The sequence below is a fragment of the Beta vulgaris genome, chromosome 6, assembly GCF_026745355.1.
Source record: "Beta vulgaris subsp. vulgaris cultivar EL10 chromosome 6, EL10.2, whole genome shotgun sequence".
In the NCBI taxonomy this organism is placed as follows: Eukaryota; Viridiplantae; Streptophyta; class Magnoliopsida; order Caryophyllales; family Amaranthaceae; genus Beta; species Beta vulgaris.
In genome coordinates this window covers 29,077,266-29,089,768 of record NC_079207.1, presented here as the reverse complement: position 1 = coordinate 29,089,768, position 12,503 = coordinate 29,077,266, and the positions used below count along the sequence as shown (strand labels likewise).

At 35.7% G+C, this 12,503-nt stretch overlaps 2 protein-coding genes across 3 annotated transcripts; one reads left to right on the top strand and one right to left on the bottom strand.

Moving 5' to 3' along the window:
• The first annotated feature begins 251 nt into the window (after positions 1-251).
• Positions 252-2,949, top strand: LOC104896525 (hypothetical protein). The gene is made up of 5 exons (XM_010683281.4): positions 252-843; positions 937-1,040; positions 1,131-1,302; positions 1,377-1,499; positions 1,957-2,949. The coding sequence occupies exons 1-5, from the start codon at positions 658-660 to the stop codon at positions 2,746-2,748; spliced, it is 1,377 nt and encodes a 458-aa protein (XP_010681583.2). The 5' UTR covers positions 252-657; the 3' UTR covers positions 2,749-2,949.
• Positions 2,950-3,264: 315 nt separating this feature from the next.
• LOC104896526 (homologous-pairing protein 2 homolog) lies at positions 3,265-5,775 on the bottom strand. Of its 2 annotated transcripts, XM_010683282.4 has the most exons (6): positions 5,494-5,775; positions 5,347-5,372; positions 4,167-4,434; positions 3,942-4,012; positions 3,637-3,825; positions 3,265-3,555 (listed from the first exon to the last, which is right to left on the bottom strand). In XM_010683282.4, the coding sequence occupies exons 1-6, from the start codon at positions 5,519-5,521 to the stop codon at positions 3,457-3,459; spliced, it is 681 nt and encodes a 226-aa protein (XP_010681584.2). In that variant the 5' UTR covers positions 5,522-5,775; the 3' UTR covers positions 3,265-3,456. The 2 variants fall into 2 exon arrangements, with proteins under 2 accessions (XP_010681584.2, XP_048503267.1); XM_048647310.2 differs by lacking the exons at positions 5,347-5,372; positions 5,494-5,775 and adding an exon at positions 5,373-5,450.
• Between the last annotated feature and the right edge of the window lie 6,728 nt (positions 5,776-12,503).

Sequence of the window (12,503 nt, the reverse complement as noted above, 5' to 3'; positions counted from 1 at the left end):
GTTTACTGGTGTGTTTGAGGATATATAAATTGAAGTGGGTTCCATAAATATTCAGTGCACAGTTATAAATGTTCATTATAAATCGTGTATACCATACTCATGGTAGACTCGTGTCTACCATTTAATTTGCGATGATGGATTGGGATATTTCTCTTGCAGTATTTTCAAACTCATTCAATGTAACCGACTCAAATACTGAATAATATAATAAACACATGAGGCAACTGAGCCGTTAAGAGACCAGTAATAGATGATAAAAATCCAGCCGCGTTAACCAAAAAAAAGTTGATACTAGTCACGAATTTTCTAAAGCAATATTTGTAAATGAAGCCAGCTTAATTTCCATGCTATTTCCTAAAGTCCCAGCTACTGCATTTGCTCTCTTCAATCACAAGTAATCGAAAAACCCTTCAAACACGTACATCGTTTCAACAAAAACACTCCCATATATTCACACCCTTCTCTCTCTTGTCATCACATAAAAGGTGCCAGGTATCAATATCTCTTTGTTCTTTTCCGCATAGCTAAACCAGCAGCAGCAGCAGCAGCAGCTTACCGCTTCGAGTATCTTTGCTGCTGCTGCCACCCACCGTTTGGAAATTCTTTTTCTTGCTTTTCCAACTACTGGAGTAACAAAAAAACAGGACCAAGTAAAGCATGGGGAAAACGCTGGACACATTGCTAAGGAGAAGCTTCAAGGCTTCCAAATTCAAGGCACTTTTAAACCTTGCCATCTCACGTCTTGCTGTCCTTAAAAACCAGAAGCAAGCTCGCTGTTCGCTTGCTCGTTCTGATGTCGTTCAACTCCTCCAAGCGTCCCAGCAAGATCGCGCTCTCATCAGAGTAACTACCATAGTTTCTTTCGTCTTTTCATTCTTTCAACGGCAAAGTATAGTAGTATATGATGCTATATGGTTGTTTTATGTGTTTTGATAGGTTGAGCAAGTGATCAAGGAGCAGAACATGTTGGATGTGTTTGTAATGATTGAGGGATATTGCATCCTATTGAGTGAGAGGATCAAACTTATTGAGCATGAGAAGTTAGTCTCTATTTTGTATTAAGCCAATTCCTAAACTTTATTGTATCACACATGTATGAATATACATATCTATGCTTTCATTAATTACAGAGCATGCCCGGATGAGCTTAAAGAGGCTATATCGAGCCTGATTTTTGCTGCATCAAGGTGCGGGGAATTCCCAGAGCTGCAAGAGATACGCTATGTATTTGCATCACGTTATGGCAAAGAGTTCACCCTTCGTGCAATCGAATTGCGCAACAATTGCGGTGTCAACTCCAAGGTAGTCTAGACTCTAGTATACGGATCAAGTATGTGTCTTATTATGAGTATTTTGACAGTAATTCTTTGTGCCAGATCATCCAAAAACTATCCACCAGGCCCGCAATCTTGGAAAACAGGATGAAGTTGCTGAAACAAATAGCTGATGAAAATGGCATCACTTTGCAGCCGGAGGTGACTCCTTCAACGGCGGAAGAGGTAAGCCTTTAGTTGGTTTGAAAGTCTACAATTATTGACTAAGATCCCACGTGTAATCTCAAACTCTGACTACTAATTTGTCAATTACCTATTCAATTAGTCACAGAAGTGGATTTAGAGGTGGTCCTAAAATAGACGTTATAATATGACAAGTGGTTTTCGCTCCCAAATCATGGTTTTAGCCCCGTAAAAAACAATCGGAATCTAACAATAGTAAATGTAATCTATTAAATAGGTTAGTAATTAACAAAGTGACCATTGAAGACCTAGTAACTTACAAGTTTCCCTAATATGACAAATAATAAAGTAAATTTGATCAAAAACATTGGTCAAAGTTCATCATTCTTTAATAAAAAAAAAAAGTAAAGTAGAGAGTTTTAGAAACACAGGTTGTAAGAGAGCAATATATCTCTCTAGACAGACAACAATCATAGTATTAAACTGTAAATTTATGCAGGAAAAATCAATTAAAGGAGAGGAGAACCATAATGGCGGGAAGCTATCAGCTGGTTATATAGACCGAGCAAATTCTGCGGATGATTTACAAGGTATACCTGAAGATATGAACAAGGCTGGGGGATTGAATCTATCAATGAATAGGAGAAGAGAGTATAAAGATGTTGCAGAAGCTGCCCAAGAAGCTTTCTTATCAGCAGCATATGCAGCAGCTGCAGCAAGGGCTGCAGTGGAGCTATCTAGGTCTAGTTCTGGAGGACCACCAGATGATCTCAATAGCCCAAATCATAATCAAAGAAAGGAAGACTTGAATTTAGATAGGGAAGTAAAATCTGGAACGGAAATAAGTGAGAGTAAATTGTCATGGGAAACTGAAGACTCTGTTTCAAGGCATAATAAAGTTCATCCGCTCGACAATTCTGTCCTCGATTTTGATGATAATGAGGAAACCTGTCAAAGTGACGAGATGATGATGAACATCAAGCAAGCTGATCCAAGAAGCGATTCTTCAGGTGTAGCCTCAGGGGTTCTTGGATTATATGAGCAAAACGTGAAGATAGATGAGAGTGATGATGAAAATGAGAGTGAGAAGATCACTTTAGTTGGCAACAAAGATGAATCAGGAGAAAGAGGAGCCGAGATGCCTTATCATCCTCAGAAACAAACACCTCCAGGATTTCAATCTAAATCCAAGAGAGACAATGAGGAACAGTTTTCTGCAGGATTGGCCGTAAAGAGTACACAGAGGCTGAATACACCTAGAGGGCCATTTTCTGTGAGGACCAGAAGATAGCATTTATAAATATTTGAGCAATGCATAAGAGATATACAAGTTTTTTTTGTTGGGCCTCCTATTTTCAGTTGCTGTATGCAGAATGTAGCTAGAGGCAGTAGCTATAGTGTGTATTATGTAGAGATTACACCGAAGCCTATGATTTTCGGTATACATCGGTAGATGATTTGGTTTACTAAAAAAAGTCATTAAAGCTTCAAAGCAGTCCATACTCCAGATTCTGCCATCCATTGATGTCCGAACAGTAACTCAGTAAGTCAATTCTACTAAACCAAGATGCATTATTACTGAAATCTGAGAAGTAATACCCGTTAGGAAGGGATACAAGTTGACAATCCAGGTTTCTAACAATATGCCACAGAGAAGGCTGTCATTATGATAACCTTATTATCACTAAACGATGCTGAGTAAGGTTAGATAAATTTGTTGGGTAGATAGCCAATATATTTCAGTTGTATTGCAGAAATTTTACAGGATTAAATAATAAAACCAACTATGAGAAAACTATCCGTAAGGTTTTCTTAAACAGGACTCTATATGATATCATGCACATTTGCCGTAAACATTACTCATAATTGCATATACAGATGAGAGAGTATAGTTCATCCAATGTACGTGTACACACTCTATGCTAGCGAAATACTCGTCAAATACAGATATATACTGCAAAATTTATAAGCAACACCATTATCGAGTACTGCATGAATTTTACTGACCTCTACCTCGTTTTTTACTTTGTGGCATCAAATCACAAAATGATTGCAAATTTAGATCACAATCTTCATCATATTCAAGACCAAGTTCCTCCTGCAATATGCAGAAGAAAAATCATTGAGAAGAAACGATTTTTTGGAGGCCTATAGAAGTGAGGATGGAATCAAAAAACACCTTAAATTCTTTCAGGTCCTTCGGTAAATTCTCAGTTATGGTATCCCATATATCTTTGAACATCCTCTTGCGCTTTCTCCAGTGACTTATTGCATTTATATACAAATCTTCGATAGCCTTCCTCTCCTCGGGTTTCACAAGGGTGACTCCTCCGCGCAATTTAGCCAACTTATTCTCCATTTCATCAATCTAGCAGAAATGTCAGCAGAGAATTCATTAAGTTTGATCCGAAGTATTTAGCAATCTGTTATAAAACATGTAAGTTAAAAAGGATAAATAATTTCATCATGCCATTGTCCATATACCTCTACTTTTAGTTTTCCCAGTTTTGCTCTCATATCTTCTAGTGTAAGATTTGACTGCAAGGTCCTGATTTCTGAAAATAGATATATAATCAGCAACGTTCGTTGCATCCAAAAATCTACAGGCTCTTAATTTTCATTTCCGTCTTTCATATAGATTTAAAGGATGAACATGTATGTAATAATGTACTTATAACACCAAGTTTTCATAAGGTGCATTTAGCATACCTCCCTCAAGCTCGCTCACTCCTCTCTTTTGTTCATTTATCTGTTCCTGTAGCTTGGCATTCTCTTCCTTCATCTGATTAAGCTCTTCGCTGTTTGGAATTTCAAACTGGTCTTGACGTGCAATATAGATCTTCTGTTTTCCATACTCTTTGAATGCAATCTTTCCGTTATCAGCAAGCGAATCCAGAGCTTTCTGTACTGCAGTCTTCTTGAGATTGTACTTTTGTAATGCATCAGCAACATTCTGAGTATTTAATGGCCTATTTTGCTGGACATGCAATAAACATAATACAAATTAGGGAAGACAAACAGGTACAGTCCGCTAATAGATTCAGTGAACATATAAGTTTCGCATCATATTTTTAAATCTTTCAACTTTTTAATTGAACAATTTGCTCATTTAAGGGAATATGCTCGAAAAATGCAGCAATAAATTCAAAGTTTCACTTGATTGTTTTCTGGTGATCATCTGATACCGCCGTCTAACAACTGATGCAAAGTAATCTTCAAGTCTTTAACCAGATTGTTCTCGTCAATAAAATCTTGTTGAAAGTGTTAAGTTCTTCATTCGAACCCCAAATCCGTCCAAACCCTTAGAATACCAGATACAATATGATACACAGGACTTCAAATCAGACCAGATGACATCAGAATATAGCGAATTCTCATAGATTCAGAAATATCCCTAACTTTTCTTTCCAATGTCTTCAATAAAATAGGGCCACATTCGAGGCTGTGAACTACTTTTCGGCAATTCAAATTGCTGCAAGTTTTGAAAAAAACCTCAATTGTGTATGAATCACACACTCCCAACTTCCATTCCATGATATCATCATTTTGTATTGCAATTATATAGAACAAAATTAAAAAAAAAAAAACCAAATAAAATGCAAATATGTACCAAACCTAACATCCAATTATTCAAAACTAATTTTCATCAACTAAAATCATGCAATTTTGCTTTTTTCTCTTCCTTCATTTTACTAAAAGCTTAATCACTCTTTAAACAACTTCAGGTCTAAAATTAAATTCTCTTAGCTGTTATATGTTATACTCCATATAATTTCATATAGAAAAACCAGGATTTTCACTAACTTTGAGGCGAGAATTTTAAACTTAAGAATCACTAATTATATTTCCAATCAAATTTAATAAAAGAAAAAATATATATAAGAATTACCTCATTGACGAAGTTGAGTACAATACCTGAAAAAATTGCATCCGCCAAAATGAAAAAATATGAACAATATTAGAGAAATAAACACAGAAAAAAAGGCATAAAAAGGTGAGATTACCAAAAAAAAGAGGGTTTGGGAAAGAGAAATACCTTCGGCGCTGTCGGATTTGGGGGCCATGGAGGTGAAAGGAGGAGAGAGAAAATGTGAAAGTTTGTGCTGCGCAGTCGCAAACTCGCAAGTGCGCGGGAAAATGACGAGTGTAAGGTAGCAAGCTGAAAGCCAGAAACAAACCACTGCTGTCTGCTGGTAATTTGTGTTTCTTTTTTTCTTTTTACTTGCTACGACGCCGTTTTGATTTTGATTACTGAACAAAATTACAAAGGTACTGTTCAAGGTTGTAGCTTGCCGTGTACATTTCCTGTGGGGTGGGGGGTTTGGATATTTGGATTATTGTGTTTTGTGTATGGAATGGAGTTCATTTCATTTTAGGTTTTGGTAGTGAGATTGCTATTCGTTTTAGATAGACTTGCTCTTTATTAGATGGTGATGTGATGATGTGGAAGGGTGGAGTTTGAATGGGGTGAACATAGATTTTAGATTGTATTTGCGTAATTACCCATTTCATCGGCTACTCCACCTTACACTTAATGGATTAAATAAGCTACTCGAGATCGACTCGAGTGACCTCGAATCAAACTCGAGCTCACTTCAGTTGTTGGTGAGTCAAGTTCAACAACTCGATACTCAACTCGAGAACTCGTGAGATGTTTAAATCCAATTATCTACAGCAAAGTACCTAACTTCAACATATTTTCTACCTTAAAGTAGCTTTTAACATGAGATAACTGCAATCTACTCGAGATCTACTCGGTCAAAACTTTTGTCAAGTCTCTATCAAGTGAGCTCGACTCGAAATGCTAATAAGTAAAGTTGAGTTAGCTCAAGCTTGAACTCAACTCACAACATTTACACACCCCTTCTTACACCCATATAGTATTTATATTGACAGACCCTATACGAGTATAGGCATATAAAATCTCCTATTTGCGTAACACTTCTTTTGTTGTTGAAAAAAAAAAGTTAAGTCATATTTAAGTTCATATGACTCAAAATTCATTGTTTTCAGTATTCACTATGAAGGTACTATAGTGGCAATCGTTGAGATGCGTCATACAAGCCATATTCTATCCCTAACCGCACTTCTTAGTTCTTAACATATATAACAGAATCATGGAATTCTAGTGGTAATAATATTACGAGTGAGTTAATTTCTACTGTCTCTTTGGTTATAGTCCAAATAGTTGATTGACATACTATGTTCAGTATTTAATAATTTTGTGGGAGGTACTTTTAATAGTGTTTAGTTGGTAAAATATTAATGTCAAAGTTAAAACCTTCAAGTACTCTATGGCTGTAGTGAGGAGCTTTCTTTCTCTAATTATTTATTTATTTGAAATATAGTGTGAGCTTGTGAGGTGAGAGAGAAAAGAGGAGGTTGCAAATTTCAAGCATTACCTTATTTAGTAATTTTCGGGTCGGGCAAAAGCGTCATGTCAACTTTTCACGCTAAAACCTTTTTATTCAAAATCTTAGGTCGGGTAAAGCATCATGTCAACTTTTCACGCTAAAACTCTTTTATATAAAGGTCGTGCCAAAATCTAGTCTAAATTTCCACAGTTGGGTTATCAGTGGCCCGTCTTTTTTTGCCCAAAAGTTAGGCTAGGTTGTGCCTAAATTACATGTTGAAATCTCATGCATGTGTACTATACATGTTGTGCATTGGGTTTTTACATTCTTTTGTTGAGAAAATGGAGGGGGAAATGTAGGAAAAGGAACAACCTGAAGCACATGTGTGTCCGATAGAAAAAGTGGTATATAACAACCCGAAAATCGGTGAGTCAAAGCCGAAACTAGTGAGTCAACGCCTGAAAATAGGGTAAAGTTGTATCTCGCAAAATAAGTTTTGAATTTTAAGGTCTTAAGTTTATGGAAAAAATATACGAGGTTCTCTCTCGCAAAAACATTATGAAGTATAAATGTCTCCTTTTGACAAATTATCCTAAAAAATATAATATTGCAAACTATCGAACTAAATTCTTTTTTATTTATTAAGAAAATCAATTGGTCCTAAGACCAATCCCTACTAGGCTACTAGCCTGCAGGGCATACCAGCTCAGAGGTTGGGTACAAGGTTAAACAACCCAAAAGTAAATGCCCCAACATATTGTTGGGATGATGATTCGAATCCAGGATATTGCCCTGTAATTCGGGGTGGTACTCCACTAAAAAAAACCAGGGTGGTAGAAAACCTAGATGTCTCTCTTTTTCTCCCCAAAACCCCTAGTTTGTCTTTAGTCAGTTTGGGGATACCATCATCCTTTTTTGATGGTGGTAAGTCCGAAATTCAATTTTAGGCACTTGTTTTTCTAGATTTCGTTAATAATAATCCTCATTTATCGCTTTGTGGAGAGTTTTCTATCAAATTATTGGGTTGTTAGTTCTCTAGTGGAAGTTTAGAGTTTGATTTATTAGTCACCCCTTGTGGGAGTTTAAAGTTCGATTTTTATGGTTTGTTGCAAAGGTGTAGCTTATCAATGGATTAAAGAGCAAATTTGCAATCTGTTGTATTCCATATTTTGATGATGCCAAATACTTAGGTGTTTGTATAGTTTTGTTTCGAAAATAGAAAATTCCAAAAATACCGTTTTATTACTTGTTACGTGATAATGTGTATTTTATATTGTAGAGAAAGATTAATGAGTTTTAATCTAATCAAGATAGTATACCTTATACACACTTAAGTTTATTATATGGTTTGTTTAATGGATCTATTAACTTAAAATCTTTTGAATAAAAAGATTCTTAGTTATTAGGTATTTTCTGGTTGTTGATTTGTTGAGAAAAATCAGGTTAATACCGTGCCTACAAAGAAAGGAACAGGAGCGAGATTTTCTCTAATTTCCTGTTGGATATGTGCGCACAAATGACTAGTGGAGGAGGTTAACTACCGTTGTAAAAATCATGGATGATGTGCATCGAGTTATGGGCCATGATCCCTAGATCTCAGCAAGAACACAACATGGAGATCGTGGAGTGAAGAACAGAAATTACAACAGATATTTAAGAGAAAATACTTGTTCGAAAAACTTACAACTTTCAAGCATTACAATTCTATATTTACTTAGAAAGTTTTTTCTGTAATTTTCTTCTTCTCCTACAATACATTCCATTGTAATATTTTTAGTGTTTGGGTGAGTGAAAAATTCCAGAATATCCTTGTAATCAAGTGAGAGAAAGAAAGAGAGAAAAGATAAGACTTCGAATGAAGTCAAGTGAGTGTCATCAGTTCAGGGGGAATTGAGTGACTGGGAACAAGTTCCTAGTGGAACAGAGAAGGGTCCAGTAATAGGTTGTAAATAGAGTTTTTTGGCCTATTCTAATAAGAGAATTAAGTCAAAATTCCTTGGGGTCAAAGTTTTTTCTTTCTATTCGGCCTAAGAAGTTTTCCTTGTATGTTAAATTTTGTGTGTGATCTCTCTTTCCTTTTAAGTTCTTTTAATTGCACATTTAAACTCAAAATTTTCCCTCAACTACAATTTAACCCTGAGGAGCTTGTACATGGCACCATAAACACTACGAGAGAAAAACTTAATGAAGGTTATTCTACCCAACGTCCGCCCATGTTCAATGGAAAGCATTACCGATACTAGAAGAACCACATGGAGATCTTCATTAAAGCAGAATACTATCAAGTATGGAGGGTCATTGAACTTGGCGATTTCGAAGTTACAAAGATAAAAAAAAAAAAAAAAAAAAGGGAGCTGATTCCTAAACCCCTTGAAAAATTTGATAAAGATGATTTTGATAAAATGGAGATGAGCTTTATGGCTAAAAAGCTGCTCCATTGTGGCCTTGGTTCTCATGAACACAACAGAGTCATGGGCTGCAAGACCACAAAGCAAATGTGCGAACTATTTCAAATTTCTTATGAAGGAACAAGCGAGGTGAAAAGATCGAAGATAGATATGCGTATGAATTGTTTCAAATGAAACAAAAGGAGCCTGTTCAAGACATGCTAATTCGCTTTTCGAACATCATAAACGAACTTGAGTCTCTTGAAAAAATCATTACTCTAGAGGAACAAGTTCGAAAAGTTCTAAGGAGTCTACCACAAGATGAGAAGTGGATGGTTAAGGTTATAACTCTATTGGAGACAAAGGGTTTCACCACATTTAATGTAGAGCAATTGGTTGGTTCCTTGATGACCCACGAATTGCATCTAGGAACTCACGAGGCTGAACTTTTGAGACTTAAGGCTCTTGCTCTCAAGATAGATGATCAAGAAGAGTCAGAGACAAACGACGAAGTAGCCATAATGATCGTTTGAAGATTCAAGAAGTTCTTTAACAAGAACTATAAGGGGAAGGTCACAAGGAAGCCTACTAAGTTAAGTTGTCATAAGTGTGGAAGCCCTGATCACTTATTCAAGGAGTGTCCTCAATGGAAAACCAAGAAAGGTAAAGGAAAATTCAAGGAAAGGAACAAGGATCAGCGGAAACCTTTTTAAAGAACAGACATGAAACGAGTCATGGTTGTTGCATGGGGAGAATATGATTCTGACGAGGAGCAGGAACAGACAGAAGAAGAAACTGCACATCTATGCCTCATGGCTAAAACTGAAGATGAAGGAGGATTGTCAAACACCAAGGTATGCTATAACACTATAGAAGACGAGCTTACAGAACTCAACAAAAGCCAACTTGTGAAATTACTTCTAGAAACCTTAGATGACTCTAAGGCAATTTGTGTAAAAAAGGAACAAGTAGAAAATGCCTTAAAAGTTACTAAGAAACATTCAATTTGGCTTAACTCATTAAAATCCGATAATGAAAAACGGTCATTTGATCTTTTTGGTAAAAATCGGAGTATTCAAGAAGCATTTGAAGAGGTTAAAAATGAGAACTATTTTTGAGCATGGAATTGGCGGAGTTGAAACTCTTTGTTCTTGGAGGAATATATCCTTCAACTAGTACCGTAATAGATTTTGAAACATTAAAATTTGATTACGGAAATGTTTTAAGTGAAAACATGGTACTTAAGAAGGAACTGGAGTCTTCCAGGAACAAGCTTCCTAATCAAATAAGCTGGATACAAAAGTATCAAAATAAAGGAAGATATGGACTCGGTTTAACCACAAGAAGAAGAAAAAAAAGAAAAAAAATATGTTGATTTGTCAAGTAGTAAAATATACTCTTACCGTGGAAACAATGGACACATAGTGTCTGATTGTTCCACCAGGGAAGAACGTATCTAGAAGAATACCCATATTGTTAAACATGTATGGAATGCTAAGAGTGATTTAAGTCTAACAAAGAAACCCAAGTAGGACTAGGTTCCTACCACTAACTAGCTGCTTTGAATACACACTAAAGTGAGGGGGAACAACATGTGGTTCCTCGACAACGATTGTTCTAAGCATATGACCGGCGATAAATGAAAGTTTCTCTCACTTTCAGCTTACCATGGAGGAATTGTGACCTTCGAAGACAATCTTATAGGAAACATAGTCACTATTGGTAAGATTGGTAAGTCTCGGTCACACTCCATGAATAATGTATTTTTTGGTCGAGGGCTTAAAGCATAGTTTACTTAGCATTTCTCAGTTTTGTGATCATGGCAATATAGTGAATATTGTATAATATGCGCACTACAAGAGGAAGGGGGTGAACTATAGTGAGAGAATAAGCGTAACTTTTTGCGGAATTAAAAGCTAGCTAAGGAACACACAATGGGAACACAAGAGATTTCAGCGAGGAAAAACTTCCTAGGCCCAATAGGAAGAAACAACCTTGACCACAAGGGGTTTTAACTCAAACTTTCCACTATAATAGGCCAACAACTCTGTTACAAACTTAGCAATTCCTCGAGCCACAACCTAAGTTACTAAACTCAAGTTCCCAACAACAGTTCCCAGTTCCCACTAAGTGTTGTTCCTCTCACACTTCACTCGAAGTTCCTTTCTCTTTCCTTTTCTCTTGCTTCACTCAAAGCTTTCTCACACTTACATGTGTTCACTCAAACCCTTTAACCAAATAAATATATTTTCTAATAACAATGGAAGAGTAAAATCAAAGATAGTAAGTATGAATTCTCTTGGGAACACGACACTAACACTTAGACAACTTAGGATTTTAAGTTGTGTCAGACACAAATTAATCTTGGGATTAAGCGCCTATTTATAGAGTAAGTAGCCATGAATTAATATTTCACTAATTATCCCACTAACCCCATGATCTCCACTAATTAAATTTATTTACTTGGAACTAAGAAGCTAACCCACTAACTCACTTAAAACGTGTAGCAGTGAAAATTACATGATAAGTGGTTACTTGGGGAATAATTAAACCATTTAAAAATTATTCAATTTAAGAAAAATATATTTTCCATTTATTTTGAATACACCTGAAAAATCAAATTTTATTTAAAGAAGAAAATCGTTTTATTTAAAATAGAAAATATAAGATTTCAAAAATAAAATAATATCTTTTTCGATTAAAAGAAACTAATTAAAATCTTTTCCTAACTAATTTCTAAAATAGTGGATCTAGTCCAAATTAAACTAGGATTCCTAATTTATTGTTATACGCTTAACATTAATCAAGCGCTAAACATTTATTCGTTTTAGGTGTTCCTAATTTCGTTTCTAAGTCAGTTCCCAACTAAAGTTCCTAAGTTGTACCAGTGTCTGTTCTTGTCATGGGAACAGAATTAAGTTCCCTTGAGAATTCAACACCAAACATCTTTTCCTTTATTCGGCCTTAACATGAACAATATAATACACCCTAATGCATTCTAATATTCATTCCAAGCTTGATTCTTCATCTTAAGAACATCTTCACTTCGATCTTGATTAATTCTGCATCTTAATCTTCGATCAAGTATTCTCTTTGTTATTCAATGAATAACCTAGCAACATTATACATGAAATAATACAAGTATGTCTTTTGTGGTTAAGTCATCTTCAAAACTTAGGGTCAACAGTAAAGTTTACTAATTAGTCGTGTGTTGTCAGCAATGAAAGTACAGGAGTCAAGATCCTTGAGGGGACAAGGAAAGGGAACACTTATATGGTTGACTCGAACCTTGTTCCTAGGAACCA